This window comes from Myotis yumanensis, unplaced genomic scaffold (genome assembly GCF_028538775.1).
Source record: "Myotis yumanensis isolate MYYU_CA2020_CCGP unplaced genomic scaffold, mMyoYum1.0.hap1 SCAF_22, whole genome shotgun sequence".
NCBI lineage: Eukaryota > Metazoa > Chordata > Mammalia > Chiroptera > Vespertilionidae > Myotis > Myotis yumanensis.
In genome coordinates, this window is record NW_027223773.1 from 1,177,661 (window position 1) to 1,194,934 (window position 17,274).

The following is a 17,274-nucleotide window of genomic DNA, read 5'->3' on the forward strand; positions in this document are numbered from 1 at the left end:
AAGTTAATCAGTGGCGTTTGCGGGGGGCGGGGAGGAGGGGGGATGGGGAGCCGGGGAGCGAGCAGAAGTTCCCTGATTTGTTTACCAAAAAGGAAGGAGGAGTAGGCGCCCCGCGTCCCAGAGAACTGGCCACTCTGTCACCAGTGGCTTCCCGGCCGGCCGGGGACTTGCTCTTGGTGTGTGTGTGTGTGTGTGTGTGTGTGTGTGTGTTTTCCCTCCTCTCTCCCTTTTAAGTAAAGTTCTTTTCAAAATTCCTGTAAGGAGCCCGCGGGCCCAGGAAAGGGCCTCGGGGACGGGGTGTCCCTGCGGCGCTGGTGGCGCGGCGCCCGGCGCTGGGGCCGAACCCCGAGGCAGGCACAGTTTGGGAGCGGATTTGGGGGGAAGGGGTTCCCTCAGGGCCGCGCCTCGGTTTTGAGGGCCTGGAGGTTTCGGGAGGCTGGAGGACTGTTTTGGGGACGGGAGGAGAGGGTGCCGTCCCCAGTCTGTCCTTTCCAGCTCCCCGACCGCCAACAAAGTGAACTCCGACTTCGCGCCTCCGGGGCGCAGGGAGGCCGCGGGGTCCCGGGGACCCGGGGATCCTGCACCGAGGAGGCCGGGCCTGGGGCGGGGACCCCCTTAGGAAACGCAAACGTGGAGGCCGCGCGGAGGGAGCCGCCGCTGTGCCCGCGACGCGGGGCCGCCCGTGGGCGTCTCAGGGTGCGGCCCCCGCCAGGCACTCGGGGGAGGGAGTCCGTCGGGGCCCCGGAAGTCCCCACCGTGAACGAGGGGAGGGCACGGCGGCGCCTCGGACGCGCGTGGAGAAGGTCCCCCTGAGTTGAGCGCGAACGCGGCGCTGGCTGGGGACCCGGCAGCCGGTTCTCCCCGCGGGTCGGACTGTGGCGCATTCCCGGCCGAGACCAGAGATCAAACGTGGGGCTGGGGTTCCGGTCCCCAAAGCTCCTCTCGGACGGAGCGGCGCGTCCCCGGCTGCTTCGGAGGAACCCGGGGCTGAGCGCGCGCTCGGCGGCGCTTCCGGAGCCCGGGGCGCCGGGGCCGCGAACTTTCTACCGAGGGCGCCCCTCTCCAACTTCACGGGGAGAACGTGGCCGCGGGGTTTCCCTCCGGTCTCTGCGCAGCCCCTTCCCCGCCTCCCGGGCCGCGGGCTCCGGCGTCTCAGCGGGTCCCCCGGGGACGCACCAGGCCGGGACGCGGGGCAGGAACTTCCCTTTGGGCCCCGAGGACGGCGCGGGCCCCGCGGGCGCCCAGAGGCTCCCCTCTCCTGGCAGCTGGCGGCGGAGGGTCCCCAGGTCGCCTTCGCCGCGCCCCCACCTCCCCAACCAGCGGGGACCCCAGAAACCAGCAGGAAAGGCCTCGTTGGGCCGAACGCGTCCCCCTGCAGCCCACCCACCAGCCGGTCTCAGAGGCCTCGGCCCCGGGGAGCCCGCAGCGCTCCCTGGAGGGTCGGAGACACCCGGGTCGCGGGGCGGTCACCACCCCCAGGCCCGCCGCCCTTCGCCGCCACCCCGTCCCCCCCCGCGCGGCCGGGCACCGTCAGGCCCCGAGGCCGAGCGCGGCGCCAACCCGCGCTGAACTCCGCTCGGGTCCCGCCCGGCCCTTCCCGCCCGCGCAGCCCGGGCGGCAGGAAGCGCGCTGGGTCGCCGGCCCGCACATCCGCGCGCGGGAAGGGGCGAGGATGGACGGCGCCGCGGCTCTTCCTCGCATTGTTCCCTCCGCGCCCGGGGCCGCGGCAACTTCTCCCGGGCTTCGCGCGGCCGGAGCGGCCTGGCGACTTGGGAGTCGCGGCGAAGACCCGGCCGGCGGGAGGCACTGTTTCTGTTGTTGCCCGGGAGCCGGGGAGCCCACGCAGGACCCCCCGTGCCCCGCTCCCGGCTGCGGCGAGGGGCGAAGCTATGCGGCCTCCCTCCCCCCGACCCGAACCCCAACTCCCCCCCCCCCTCGGGTGCAGGACCCGCGCAGAGCTCGGGGCTGCGGCTGCGTTGGCTCCCGCAGCTCTGCCCGCTCTTCTCCACGTGCCCAGTTCCCGGGGCGCGCACCTGGGCCTGGGGGCGCCCATCTGCATTCTAACCCCCAAGACAAGCCTCGCGGGGTCCCCTGCTCCTTCTGCGGGGCCTTTCCTGCGCACAGTGATCTCCACCTGAGCGCGCGGGTTCCTCCCCGCGGTCCCGGGGGCTGGGAACCGGCTCGGCTTCCGATGGGACCCTCCTTCCCCCCCGCCGCCGCCGTCAGCCCGAAGCCGGCGCTCGGTGGCGGGAGAGCGCGCAGCTTCTCTCTTCTCCGGGAGAACCGAGCGGCCCGGGGGGCAGCGCTCGGCCAGCGGCCGCCTCGCCTGGGTCCAGAGCCATAAACTTTGGCGGCTGGGGAGGCGGCCTGACGCCCGCGCGCGCCCGGGCCCGGGACCGGTCCCCCCCGGCGCGGGGAGCCGGGGCGCCGCGGCCGCAGGAGCCCGCTTACCTTGCATGGCGTCCGGCATCTGCCCCTGGTCCCCATGCGACCGCGCCAGCCCCAGCGCCTCCGTCTCCACTTTGGGCAGCATGACCGGGCGGCCGCGCGCGGGGCTCGGCGCTGGGCGAGCGTCTGGCGGCCCCGCACCCGGGCGCCTCCGCGCAGAGCCGGGGCCGGCGGGCAGCGGGCGGGAGCGTCCGGAGGGGGCCGCTCGCCTCCGCCGCCTCCGGGGCTGCGAGTCCGGACCCCGGCGCCCCGGCCCGCCCCGCCGCCCGCAGCCGCCCCGGAGCCGCGAGGAGGAGGCAGAGGCGGGAGAGGCGGGGGGACGGCGGCCGGGCGCGCGCGGGCTCGGCTCCGCGAGGGCGGAGGCGGCGGAGGCGGCGGCGAGGGCGCAGCGGCCCGGGGCGGGGATCCCGACCCGCCGAGCTCGGGGCGCGGGCGGCGGGGACGGGGGCCTCCGCGGCGGCGGGGCGGCGGTCGCAGCGGCGGGACGGCTCGGCGATCCCGCCTCCGTGCGCCGCGGGCTCAGGCTCGGGGACTCCGGCGCTCGCCTCTCCGCGCCCCTCCGCCCCTCTCCGCCCTGCCCCTCCGGCTCCCGGGCGCGAGCGGTCACAAGTGAGGAGCCTGAAGTTGCGGCCCCGCTCGCCGGCCTCCTGCCCGGGTCCCGGGGCCGCCCCGAGGCGGACGCTGCCGGAGGGGAGAGGGGACCCGCGGACACGCGAGGTGAGTGGGGCCGGGGCCGGGCCGGCTGGGCTGAGGGCTGATGACAGCGGCCGGGGACGCGGGTTCCGGACTCCGATCGGACCCCAGGCGCCAGCCAATGAGGAGGCGGCGCACACGCCCCGGTCCCCGCGCCCGCCCCCACCTCGCCCCCTCCCCTCCCCCCCGCGCCCTGGCCTGGGGCGGGGGCCGCGGAGGCTTCCGGGTCTTACGCGGGCGAGCGGCGACCTCTGCCTGAGCGCGGCGGCGGCGGGAGCTGGGGCGGCGGCGTCCGCGAGCCCAGGGCGGGCGGCCGGGGAGAGGGGGCGGGAGGGGTGGGGGGTGGCGGGTGCGCCCGGGCGTGTGCAGCCGGCGAGGGGCTGAGCCGGGCGGAGCCTACACGCCCTTGGCCGGCACCTGGGGGAAGAGGTGGAAGTCAGCTGCCCGCCCTTTTGGAAGCGGGGTCTGCCGGCTCCTCTCCCCGAGCCCCCGGCGCGCCCAGGCCCGGGGACGGCCGCCTCGCCGGGAGTTCACTCACTTGCGGGGAGTTGGAGGAGCAGCCGCCCGCCTCTCCGCTCCTTCCAGCCCCTCCGTCGCTTAACGACGCCCCTCTCTCCTCCCCAACCCGAGCCGATCTTGGCGACGGGGCGTCCTAAGTTTCGGGGAACTGCGTGCGTTCCAGGCGGAGCGCACTCCTCGGTCTGGACTTTCCTTTTTCTTTAATTTTCTAAAAGTATTTTTTTTTTAAAAAAATTGATTTCAGAGAGGAAGGGAGAGAGAGAGATGGAAGCATCCATGATGAGAGAGGATCATGGATCGGCTGCCTCCTGCGCGCCCCACACTGGGGATGGAGCCTGCAACCCGGGCCTGTGCCCTGACCAGGGATCGAACCCTGACCTCCTGGTTCATAGGTCGACGCTGGACGCTCAACCCCTGAGCCTCGCGGGCGGGCGGGACTTTCCTTGTTCGTTCTGGTGCCTCCGGTGGGACCAGCGCATGAGGCCAGGAGGCCCCGCACTTGCTACAAAGTTGCAAAGACCCATCCCTTAGGCCATCTCCCTGGCCACCGGCCCAGCCACTTGTTACAAGTTTTCAGATCTCACCCCAGGGAGATGAAAGGCATTTTCCTCCTGTTTCCGACTCCGGGTGAGATGCCTGGATGGTGTCTGCACGGAGGCGAGGCGGGGTCGTCACCAGAGTCCAGGCAACAGGGGGCGGATTTGAGTTTCCAAAGACCTGAATGGAGTCTAAGCGAATGGCCTAGAGACCACCCATTCAAAGGGCTCCCCACCTGCCTGGGGGGGAAGGGGGGCTGAGGTCTACCCCACTCACTGCTCTGCACCATCTACTTTGATAGGAATGGGGTGCTCACCCCTACCGCACCTGGCCACCCGGATGCGTGGCTCTCTGCACGGACTTGTCCCTAAGCCATTGAAATCTCAGGTTTCATAGAAACATGTAATTGGGTGGTGGGGGGAGGCAGAGGGGGGGGCCACTAGTTTGCAAGGGGAATGGGCTGGAGTTGCCAACATTCAGGACCATGAGGACGCTCAGATGTTCCTGGTGGTCTCAGGCGACCCTGGCAGCCCACTGTCAGCGGCAGCAGTGAATGAAGAACATGCCTAACCCGCCAGGTGTGGCTCAGGGGTTGAACTTTGACCTTGGAACCTGAAGGTCACAGGGTGGCCGGCCGGGTCCCCAGTAGGGGGCGTGCAGGAGGCAGCCGATCAAGGATTCTCTCTCATCGGGGATGTTTCTCTGTCTCCCTCCCTCTCCCTTCCTCTCCCTTCCTCTCTCTGAAATCAATAGAAATATGTTAAAAAGACAAAGAGCCGCCAGGGCAAGAAGGCGCAGGAGGGGCGCGGGGAGAAACTTGCTGTTCTGAGAACCACAGCCTCCACCCCCTGCAGCCCCCCCCCCCCCACACACAGGACCCCGAAGCGGTGCGTCTCCCACTGGGTTGCTTCGCGGAGAGGCGAGGGCGCACTCACCTTCTCCCAGTCCCGGGGCGCAAGCGGAGGAGGGCGCCCCAGGAGCCCCTCTGCCCACCCTCGTCCTGACTGCTCGTGCCTGTCCCTCGACCCTGCAAAGTCGCTGCCTCCCCACCCTGCCTCCCGCCCCCGCCTGGCCAGGGAGGCGTCCGGCGTCTCCAGGAACCCCCTCCCCAGGACGGCCGGTCACCTGCGGGGGCTGGGGTCCCGGGGGCGGAGGCCACAGTGGGAGCGGGGAGGCCGCCGAACCGAGGACCAGGCCCGTGTGGTCTGCGTGCCGAGGCGGGCGCGTTCGGGTCTGACCCGCAGACGCACCGTCTCCTTTGGAAAGACAAACGCCAACCCCCGCCGGGCCCCCGCCCACCGGCTCCGGGAACTGTCACCGCTTCTGCGTCTCCTCCCTGCGCGACCCCGGGCCTGGGGCGAACTCCCCTCCCTGTCCCCCCTGCCCCCCCGCCATCCCCGCGCCCCCCGCATCTTTCCCGACGTGACGGGCCTCCGGGGCGCATCCTTGCGGGTCCCGCCGCCTGCGAGCGCTGATTGACGGTTGCAATTACAAAGGCTGATGGCTCGGGGAGGCCCCGCAGCCTTGAGGAGCGGGGAGGCGCGGTCCTGGCAGAGTTCCTCCCGCGCAGCTCAGCGCTGCGGGCCGCGTGCCCCGTGCACCCGCGCGCGCGGGGGCTGCAGCCCAGGGGTCAGGCACCCCCCCTCCGCCCCCCCACCTCCGCGGGGACCACCCCTGGCCTCCTCCCGCCCGCAGTGCCCCGAGCAACCTGCCCTTGACCCCAGCTCCACGCGGCCGGCTGCACAGGGACCCCACGCCCGGGTCCTCGGAATTAGTTCATGGTTCCTGGGCCTGACCAGCAGGTCCCGGAGGCCGGAGCGGGGGACGCACTGCCCCCCTCCTGCGCGCCTGGGGGCGGGGGGGGGCGGGGGTGGCGGAAACCTGGCAAGGTCCCCCCTCCCCCTTCCCCCCTCGCAAATCTGCATCCTTGGAAACCATGTCTCAGGCCTCCTCCAGCCTACGGTTTGGTGTTTTGAAGAAACCAGAAGGAGGAATTCCTTTCCTCCCAGCGCGGGTCTACTTTCTTCTTCAGAAAAATCTCTAGAAAGAGACTCCAGAAGAGGCCGCCTACCAGCCCCGTGGCCTCGGGCCACCGTGACCCCGCCGCGTCCACTGGGAAAGCCCAGCAGAGGCGCTGGGCCTCGCTCGGAAAGTGAAGTTCAGCCGGAACCGAGCCCGCTCCCCGCCCCCCCCCCCCCCCCCCCCCCGCAGCCGCGCGCCCAGGCTCCGCGCCCCGAATCCCCAATCCCGCGCGCACTGGGTTTTAAGCAAAGACGGTTACATCTCAGCTCACACCTGGAAACATTGTATCAGCCGAGGCTTTGAAGGAACGAAGGTGGGTGGTGAGAGAACTGCCTTGTTTAGATACAATGTATCTCTTTCTGCTCTTAGGGCACCAGGGGCTGTGGTGGTACCTGGGGGGGGGGGGGGGGAGGCGCGGAACGAGAGGTGACCCCACCATCCAGGCTCCAGGAACCCCTCCCCCAGGCCACCTCCCACTCCTGCCCAGAGGGGAGGGTGAGGTTTGGGAGTTTGGCCCAAGTCGTGGCCTTCTGCAGCTCTCTTTCTCTCTCTCTTTCAAGGTTCGCTGTCGTCCTGGCCGGTGTGGCTCAGTGGATAGAGCGTCGGCCTGTAGACTGAAGGGTCCCGGGTTCCATGCAGGTCAAGGTCACAAGCCGGGCTTGCTGGCTCACTCCCTAGTGAAGGGCGTGCAGGAGGCGGCTGATCCATGATTTTCTCTCATGGATGTTTCTCTCTCTCTCCCCCTCTCCCTCCTTCTCTCTGAAATCAATGAAAACAGATAAAAGATAACTTCATCCAGGCTCCATCCCCCCCCAGGGTGTCCCACCCTGCCGGCCCCACCCTGGAGCCCGCCTGAGGTCTCCCCAGATCTAAGCCTCACTTCCCATGTCCTTAATCCGCCAATGCCTGTCTGAAGAGAGGCTGAAGCCACCCAGGGTTTATTCCTCATTCCTTCACATCAGCCAGGAGGAGTCCCTCCCTCCCTCCCTCCGGGATCCAGCGTGGGCTTCCGGGTTTCGGAACCACACTCCTGGCTTCTGTGTCCAGTTCACTCTCCCGACAAGCGCAGGGGCCCCGGGTCAGCCGCTGGGCCTCGCGGGCGCCATTTCCACCAGTAAAAGGGGGTTGACAAGTCAACTGTGGAGTTGGACCAGACGGAACCAGGAAGGCAGCTGTGGGTCCAGGCCCGCTCTCCTTTGCTTCTTTCTCTCCCCCCTGCCCCCCATTGTCCCCCAAACTCATCTCTCTGTAAGGAAACTAACCGGAAGGAAATCAGCTGAGGTGAGTGTTCCCATGCAGTCCTCACGGACCAATGGCGTCACCCGTAGCTGGGACTGTGGGTCAATGACGTCACCCGCAGCTGAAACTGGGTCAATGACGTCACCCGCAGCTGAAAGTGTGGGTCAATGACGTCACCCGCAGCTGGAACTGTGGACCAATGACGTCACCCACAGATGAAACTGTGGACCAATGACGTCACCCGCAGCTGAACCGGTGGACCAATGACATCAGCAGCAGCTGAAACTGCTCCTCAAACTGGTCTGTATCCAGATTATTTAAAGATGAAAAGTTCAGTGTTTCTTCTTATCAATCACACAAAAACACACCTAACAGCGTCCCGAAAGTCTAAGTAAAGACGCAGCCTCCAGGAATGTGTCCGGTCACCTTCACCTTCAGTCCGAAGGTCCTCCCAGGCTTACTCACGCTCCCCCAGCGCATCTCACCTCCTCTGGGGGGGGGGGGCTCCCCAACCACAGTGCCCGCCCCCCAAACTCCTGAAGCTCCCTGAAGCTAACTGGATTTCTCGGAGAGGTTTTCTGTTGTCCTTAATCCTCATCTGAGGGTACTTTTCCCATTGATTATTAGAGATCGTGGAAGGGAGGGGGCGAGACCGACAGAAACATGGATGTGAGAGAGACACATCCATTGGTTGCCCCTCCACCCCCCCGCGCCCCTCATGCGCCCCGACCAGGGCCAGGGATCGAGCCTGCAACCTGGGCATGTGCTCTTGACTGAATTTGAACCCAGGACCCTGCAGCCCGCAGGCCCATGCTCTATCCACTGAGCCAAACGAGCCAGGGCTCAGAGAGGCTTTTGTTCCAAGAAGGTGAAGCGTGAGGACCTGCAACCCAAAGAAGTGGTTTCATGCTGTGGTTGGCTCTGGATTGGTGGTGGTGGTGGTGGGGGGCTGGGCCTCCAGGTTGGAGCCTTCAAGGTCACCCTAGACTGGGAGTCTGGGCGGAGGGGGCAAGAACAAAGCATCGCCAAGCCTGTTCCCCCTTCCTGCACAGACCTCTCCCGGCTTCTCAGGAGCGGCCACAGAGAAGTCCTTTAACCCGGACTGGTCCCAACTGTGGGTGGAGCCTTGGGGGTGGGGGTCAGCCCCCGGGACTCAGCTGTTCGGTCTGATGGCTCCACCCCATTCCATCTTCCTCTCAGGCCGCCCTTTGGGTAAGATGCCGCCGACAGGGGAGTCTCACGGCCACCCGTGGGGCTGCGACGCCAGGGATTGGGGGCGGGGGGGGGGGGGGCTGGGCCGGATGGGCTGGTGGCTGCGCACAGGATCAGAAAGAGGTCTCTTTGACCCAGAAACTGCCTGGAATTTTGTCCCCACCCCAGGCCCCGGGCTCCGGCGCAGGGAGGCGCCTGGGCAGGTGGAAGGTGTTGGGGCGGCTGGGCTGCGCGCCTCCCTCGGTACTTTTGACCGAGGCTCAGTCCCCAGCCGTCCCTCCCCGTAGGCGGACGTCCCGCGGGGTCCCGGCCTCTGCAGCCCACGGGCAGAGGTTCCGGGCGCTCCGGACCGACCCCCACAGCCCCGCACGGCCCGCGGGAGCAGAGGGCCATGCACGCGCGCCTGCTCCCACTCCTGGCCCCAGCTAATCCACGCGAGCTCCGAGCGCCGCGCGGGGCGATCGGCGGGTGCGGTGCCCGGCCCCTCCCCGTGCGCCCCGGCCCGTGCGCGCGTCCCCGGCGGAGCGCGCCCTCGCCGCGCGCCCCCGACGCCCAGTCCGCGCTGCGCCCCTGGCGGCTGACGGCCGGAGGGACGCGTCGCCGGCAAAAAACAAACAAACCCCAAAACACAAACCCACAAAAAACCGATTCGGAATCATTTCGTGCTTCCCCGTCAGCCCGGCTCCGCGCCCCCGGCCACCCCCGTGCGCCCCGCGTGCCAGTCCCGGGTGCCCTTTCTCGCCAGGGCAGGACGCTTTTTTCTCGGGAACCATTTCCTCAATTGCTCCACTTTAGGGCGTAGTGAGCCCATAAAAAAAGCAATCACTGCAGGCAGCGGGGTCAGCTGGTCACCTCGCCGGCCAGGGGCAGAGCCCAGCCGGGGCCCAGCCTCGCGGCTCCTCCTGGCCCCACGGGATCTGGGACTCCGCGCTCAGGACGGGCCCTGGCGTCCGCGGGGACCCCCCCCCCCCCGCCCCCCGCCCCTGAAAGCCCAGCAAAGGGCTGCGGGAAAGCCTCCGGCCTCACCAACTCGGGACAGGAAGGGAGACAGACTCCCAAGAAATCAGTCATGACAGACTCCGGGCCCACCTCCCCGGGTCCTTTTTTTTCCCCTTTTCTTTCAGGATTAATTGGCTGCATTCTTGCAGTGACATCAAGTTGGTGACTCTCACTCTTTAAGTGAAAATGAGCTTTCTGCACCGACTCCCAGTTAGAAAAACAAGACAGCCCCCTTTCCCTTCTAACCCGTAACTAAGGATAATAGGGTTTTTTTTTTTTTGCATGAGTTTTATTTGCCAGAAAAACATTTTTTTTAATAGTGCGAGCAATGAATGAGATGCCCCACCGTGCTGTGGCTCGAAACCAGCACAGGCATCTGAAAGTCCTCGGGTCAAGTGTGGTGTGATCGCGGCCGGATCACGCCATATGGTTACTTTGTTTCAGGTGGTTCCCATTTCACCTTGTTATTTCGGATGGAAAAAAAAATTATCAGAAACAGTTAGGGGGGACATGGACACATTTCCCCGGCTGGTTTGAGGCTAATAGAATGATCTCCAAAAAAAAAACCAGTGGGTATAAAAAAAAATAATTTTTGAAATATCCACTTGCTTTTTTTTTTTTTGAACTTGGGGAAGATAAATGGGTGGTAGACACCCGGGCTGATGTGCCCTGGATGAAGACAACAGGAAAAGCAGCGACTTCTCACACGAACGACATCCGTGAGAGTAAGTTACGTGCGTTCCCCTCAGAGCGGAACCCTACCCGGGTGACAGACAGAGCGAGGCCTACTCACCCACAGGCACGCGTCCCTGCTTCAGGGCGTCTTGGGGGTCCCCAGGGTCCGAGCTGGAAGACATCCTCAGGGAATCGACAGGCGGCCCTTTGGCTTAAAGCAGAAACCATTGAGCAGCAGGAAAGACACAGCGTGTCCCGCGGTGTCGCCTTGGAGGGGGAGGGCGCGGCGGGCCACCACGGCCACCCGGAGTGAAAGTGATGAAAAAGGCAAAAAAAAAAAAAAAAAAAAAAAAATCAAATAAAAAAAAATATCCCAGAATTCAGAACGTCGGGAGCCAGCCTTCCCCTGGACTCTGTCCTCGTTCCATCATTCGTGACCCGCTGTAAACCAGGGAGCCGGTTTCAGGACGGGGTCTAATCAGAAGCAGGGGGACTTCTCATTGGCTCGGAGCGGCCACCTGACCCCCAGCCGGCTGATAAGAGGACCCTGTTATAAAGTGACAGGGAAAGAGATAAGAGCTCCTGGCAGATAATGGCCGGGGAATGATTAACCCGGGAGCGGAGTGGTGCTATGGGGGACCCAGAGGGGAGGCGCAGGGGACCCCCGTGGGTAAAACTCCCCCGGACCGGCATCAACCCACTCACTCAGTGAAGCTTCAAATGTTGGCCCTGGATGGCATCACCTCTGTGCGGGGTGAGGGTGGGGGGGCGGGGGAGCTCTCTGACCCGGGCAGAGGCATTGCGGACGATAACGCCGGCGGATTGCATGCCTGCAGTGAGACCTGGAGATATGATTGACACTTGGGCGCTGGGAGGCGGCCCGGGGTGCAGGTGTCAGGCCTGAGCCTAGCGCATTCTTCACCCCAAGTTTCATCGGGCCCACTCAGCCCAGGGGTGAACCTGACCTTGTTCCTCTCCCGCTCAGGGGAGGGAAAGGCCCGCCTATCGCTTTGTCCCCGGCCGAGGGGCCCTTCTCCTCCGAGGTTCATGCTGGACGAGTGACTCAGGTTCCGGAATGGCCAAGCGAGGCCGGGCTTCCGTCCACGGGGCTCCTGTTCCGACGGGAGCCGCACGCCTAGCACGGGAGCCGCCCGCCATCGGCTGCTCTCACGGCTTTTCATCCCGTGACACAAATGTCAAGGTTGTTTAAAAATGGGCCTCCCTGGCCCGGCCGGCGTGGCTCAGTGGCTGAGCGCCAACCTAGGAACCAGGAGGTCAGGATTCGATTCCCGGTCAGGGCACATGCCCCGGTTGGGGGCTCCATCCCCAGTGGGGGGCGTACAGGAGGCAGCCGATCCATGAGTCTCTCTCATCAGTGATGTTTCTCTCTCTCTTCCTCTCCCTTCCTCTCTGAAATCAATAAAAATATGTATTTATATTTTAAGACAAAGTGTGGAATCTGAAATCAGAAAGTTATCAGCTCCTGTCCAGGCTCGGCTCCCACTCAGGGGCAAAGTCATGCGTGGCCTCTTTACGCCTTAACTTCTTTGTAATAAAAATGACAAAAATTACTATGGATTCCAATAGTATATTTTTTTTAATTTTTAGAAATAAATGAGAAAATAGAGAGAGAATTCCCCGTGTCCCGACTGGAAGCATTTACTACACACATAGACACCACTGAAAGCCCGCGTGGCCGTGCGGCGTGGGTCTGAGGGACACCCCCCCTCGAGGGGTTTTGAAGACACCCCGAGTCTCCTTTTCTATATTTTTTCTCCGTCACCGATACTGCCTGGCTCCCCATGGCAGGTCTCAGATGAGACAGCGGTTGGCACCCACCCTCTTCCTCTTTGTAGATGAGTAAGAAACGCTCGCATGTCATGCTGTGTCCCGATGACGCGGGGTTATTGTATAGAACGTGCCAAAGCCACCCAGGGCTGATGGGGGGCATCACGGGTGCCTGACCCCCCCAACCCCCGCCCCCTGCCCCCCAGAACCTGTGAGGAGCGCGAGCGGCTGTGGGTCCTTCGCTCGCTGGCCCATTAATGAGTGACTCCGGCCTTTTGAAGCTTATCTGTCCGGCTCCTGGAAGTAGATACCCGGCGCTTGTGAGAAATGAACATATTTTCGTGAAAGGGGCTGAGGGACCTTCCACGTGACTCAGGGAACAGGTGCTCGGAACCCAGGGGGCGGGCGGGCGGCAGTGAGGAATGCGCGTTCCCTCTGAGCCGGGGAGAGACACGAAACACAGCAGCCCAGGCTCCCCTTCGAGTCATCGCTTCCCTCCATCACGACAGTCTGACCGCTGCCTCGGGGCGAAGGTGGGCCTGCTTCCACGCCCCCCGCCTCCTGTGTTAAACAGCGCCATGAAAAACAGGACACATGCACGCACATGTGCACACACACGCACACGCACACGTGCACAAACACACACACACGCATGCACGCACACACACATGCATGCACACACAACAAGAAGAACTCTACTGAAGAGACCAGAGCAGCAGTTTTCGACCCTGGGGGCCAACTAGAATCATCTGGGGGAAATTTGAAAAGACACGCACACCTCATCGTCCTGCACTTTGCTTTATCGTGAGAAATAAACCCATAGAATAAACCCTGAGCCACCATTAAGGTGGAATGACCAGAATGACCAGTCGCTATGATGCGCACTGACCACCAGGGGGCAGACACTCACCGCAAGAGCTGCCCCTTGGTGGTCATTGCACTCCCACTGGGGGAGCACCGCTCAGCCAGAAGCTGGCTTCACAGCTGGCGAGCACAGAGGCGGTGGCGGGAGCCTCTCCCACCTCCACGGCAGCACTAGGAGCAGCGCGCAGGCGGGCGGTAAGGAGCGAGGGGTCCCGGACTGGGAGAAGAGGGATGTCCACTGGGGGGTCCCGGCCTCGAGAGGGCGCAGGCTGGGCTGAGGGACTCCCCTCCCCCACTGTATGGATTTCGTGCACCAGGCCTCTAGTACCGTGGTCAGCAAATGGCAGCTCTCGAGCCACATGTGGCTCTTTGGCCCCTTGAGTGTGGCTCTTCCACAAAATACCACGTGCAGGCGCGCACGTACAGTGCAAAGTTGACTTAACACTTTAAGTGAAGTTTATTCAGTTAATTTTAGGGCACGTTGTGGAGTGAAAGCAGATGCAGTGTCGAGGATGGAGAAAGGTGTGTTGAGATGGTTTGGACATACAGAGCAGATGAACGGAAGGAGATGGACGAAACAAGTCTACAAGACGCGTGTGGATGGGAGAGTTGGAAGGCGTTGACCTCAGCGAACGTACCTCCATCAGATTGAGGACGTTTTTAGCAAAGGCCAGCTTAGGAGTCCCCTAACTAAGTGAATAACAATGGACCTACCTATACAGTTTAAGTTTAAAAAATGTGGCTCTGAAAAGAAATTTCAGTCGTCGTACTGTTGATATTTGGCTCTGTGGACTGATGAGTTTCCCCACCACGGCCCTCAGTGCAGCCGCTGCCACCGCAGAGCGCGTCTACGGCGACCCCCGCCTTCGGGGACCCATGTGGGTACGGCGGCGGCCGTCTTGGCTAGCTGGCTTCAGAAAGGACGCGTCGATGATTGACAGGTTAGCCAGCGACTCCAAGCCATCCCTGCCAACCCCCCAAGGGCCTTTGGCAGCGTCACCTGAGCCCGCGGGGCACGAGGATGCCAAAGTTTGGTTAATGAGTGACAGTCGCTGTCAACTTCCCGAAGAGGAGCGTCCAAGCCGCTGTGGCGGTCTGGTGACCCCGGGTTTTCTCTGGTGGGCCCGGCGCCTGAGCGTGCACCGGAGCCGCCCCCCAGTAGGCGCAGCATTGGGGCGGATGAAGAACAGGTGCCCAGTGACTCACCGTGCAGCGGGCTGATCGCACCGGGCCCTGGGCAGTTTGCAGAAAATGTATAAAGACGGAGCCAACCGCTTCCTGCCAACCCATTGCTTCACGGCGCGTTCGTGCTTGGACCCTTACCTAACGGGCGCTGGTCAGTGAGTGGACGCAGGACCTGGGCTCGTTGGCACTTTCATCAAAGCAAAATCAGCCCTGGCCGGTTTGGCTCAACGGATAGAGCGTCGGCCTGCGGACGGAAGGGTCCTGGGTTCGATTCCTGGTCAAGGACACCTGCCGGGGTTGCGGGCTCGATCCCCAGTGCGGGGCGTGCAGGAGGCAGCCGATCAATGATTCTCTCTCATCATGGATGTTTCTCTCTCTCTCTCCCTCTCCCTTCCTCTCTGAAGTCAATAAAAATATATTTTTAAAGAACCACCACAAAATAAAATCAGATTCTTTAACAACCGCCCCCCCCCCCCCCCCCCCGCCCAACCCCCAAAGTACATAAGGTGTTGGAATGGCATGTTCGGGCGAGGAGTGACGAGCCAAGCTTCCGTCTCTTTCTCTGGAATCCCTGTGAGAACGGGGCCACCTGGCCGGGGAGATAAGTCGCTCTGACACCGGACGGGCCAGGGAGCTGTGACTCACCGTTTACCGCGCTAATCATTAAACAGCCTCGGTCGGTGTTTTGGTGATGCCAATGGCCAGGTCCCGGCTCCTCCGCCTTCCACCTGCGTGGGGTCATTCTATTTTCATCGAAGGCCTTATTTTTTGTTTGTTTTGTGCATCCTCACCCGAGGATATGTTTTTCCATTGATTTTTAGAGAGCGTGGAAGGGAGGGGGCGAGACGAGAGAGAGAGAGAGAGAGAGAGAGACATCGATGTGAGAGAGACACAGCGCCTGGTTGCCCTCCGCAGCTGAGCGTGCGAGAGCGACGACGAGAGAGACTCCCGGATGTGACCACAGTGACTGCACCAGAGGGAGCCGGTCCTGGGGCGTTGCGTCTGGGAATCTGTGCTTCAGTGTCTCCACTTTTATTTATTTTTAAAAAATATTTTTGTTGATTTCAGAGAGGAAGGGAGAGAGAGAACCATCAATGATGAGAGAGAATCATGGATCGGCCGCCTCCTGCACGCCCCCTGCTGGGAATCGAGCCCGCAACCCGGGCATGTGCCCTTGACTGGAATCGAACCCAGGACCCTTCAGTCCTCAGGCGGGTGCTCTATCCACTGAGCCACACCGGCCAGGGCTCGACGTCTCCAGTTTTAACTCGGGGCAAGGTTTGGGGCTCATGGCCCCGCGAGCGCTGTCTGCCAGCTTTCTTTTTTTCTTTCCTTTTTCTTGTAAAATCAATCAGACGCATTGTTTGTCCCTCCGGGTCTGACAGACGTGTTGTAAGAAGGCCCCGAGCGGCGCCCACTTCTCTATGTACCTTCTGTCTAAAGGCCCGTTCGAGCCGTGACCCGCATTCATGGGACCACAAACACCGGGCTTAACCATTAACTCTCGCGCCACCTTGAAACGGAGGCTTTCCTAAGGCGAGGGTGACAGGGGCTCCCACTGGGTGCTGGGAGGGGGCAGAGAGAAGGCTTCGGGCGGACGGAGGTTGTGACGGGTCCGAGAGTTGGTGGCCGGGACGCCCCGGGCTGGACCCAGCGGAGAACGCGCCTTGACCCGACCGTGTCAGAGAACAGTTTCGCTGACATCCCACTGTCCCTGCAGAACATGGGCTCTGTAAAGCTGCGAATAACATTAAATTGTAGCGATGTCTTGTGTCCATTGGATCACCATTGGATACAATGTCTTGTGTCCATTGGATCACCATTGGATACAATGTCTTGTGTCCATTGGATCACCATTGGATACAATGTCTTGTATCACTGAATCACAATTGGATACAATGTATTGTGTCCATTGAGTCACAATTGGATACAATGTATTGTGTCCATTGAGTCACAATTGGATACAATGTATTGTGCCCATTGGATCACAATTGGATACAATGTATTGTGCCCATTGGATCACAATTGGATACAATGTATTGTGTCCACTGAGTCACAATTGGATACAATGTATTGTGTCCATTGAGTCACAATTGGATACAATGTATTGTGCCCATTGGATCACAATTGGATACAATGTATTGTGTCCATTGAGTCACAATTGGATACAATGTATTGTGTCCATTGAATCACAATTGGATACAATGTATTGTGCCCATTGAGTCACAATTGGATACAATGTATTGTGCCCATTGGATCACAATTGGATACAATGTATTGTGCCCATTGAGTCACAATTGGATACAATGTATTGTGCCCATTGGATCACAATTGGATACAATGTATTGTGTCCATTGAGTCACAATTGGATACAATGTATTGTGTCCATTGAGTCACAATTGGATACAATGTATTGTGTCCAATCTGCTAATACTTAGGGTCCATTAAGGCGCCATTTGGTGTTAGGTAGCTATTTTCACGGCCGCCTTCCTGGTGGGCCTTGGGGAAGTTACAGACGGAAATAAGACACATTGTGCTTTTTTTTTAAAAAAAATAGATATTTTCATTGATGTCAGAGAGTGAGGGAGAGGGAGAGAGAGAGAGAAACATCCATGATGAGAGAGAATCATGGATCGGCTGCCTCCTGCACACCCCACACTGGGGATGGAGCCCGCAACCCGGGCCTGTGCCCTGACCGGGAATCGAACCCTGACCTCCTGTTGGATAGACCGACGCTCAATCACTGAGCCACGCGGGCTGGGTAGCCCCTGACTTTCTACAAAGTGTCTTACCTCCCCTTTCCCGTCCGGTTATCCAGTTTTCCCACCAGCCTTTCAAAAACAGATTTCCCTTTTCCTTGGGTTAACTTGTTTTTCTCACACCGCCTTCCGAGACTGTTCTAATCAGCCATGAGCTGTGATCGGGCCGTTTCGCGAGGTCACGGGGGGGGCGAGTGGCGGCCAGGAATGTGCCCCATCTCCGGAGAGCCGGGCGTTTACAAGGAAACCTGGCCACCACACTCAGTGCCGCAGGTCACTGGGGTGCGGGGGGTGGGGGGGCCCACACAGAGCCGGTCCTTACTGGGAAGCTGTA

The 17,274-nt window shown here is 62.2% G+C and overlaps 1 protein-coding gene across 3 annotated transcripts in view; it reads right to left on the bottom strand.

Moving 5' to 3' along the window:
• The window catches only part of NR5A2 (nuclear receptor subfamily 5 group A member 2), a 58,589-nt gene extending 47,818 nt beyond the window's left edge, over positions 1-10,771 (bottom strand). The window contains exons 1-2 of one of the 3 annotated variants that reach the window (XM_070401301.1): positions 10,459-10,771; positions 2,452-2,597 (exon numbers count right to left, since the gene is read on the bottom strand). In XM_070401301.1, coding sequence (XP_070257402.1) covers positions 2,452-2,597; positions 10,459-10,526 — 214 coding nt within the window. In that variant the 5' untranslated portion in view covers positions 10,527-10,771. Of the gene's footprint in view, positions 1-2,451; positions 2,598-10,458 lie in introns of those variants that run through there. The other 2 variants (XM_070401298.1, XM_070401300.1) reach the window with 2 other exon arrangements.
• Positions 10,772-17,274: the final 6,503 nt, after the last annotated feature.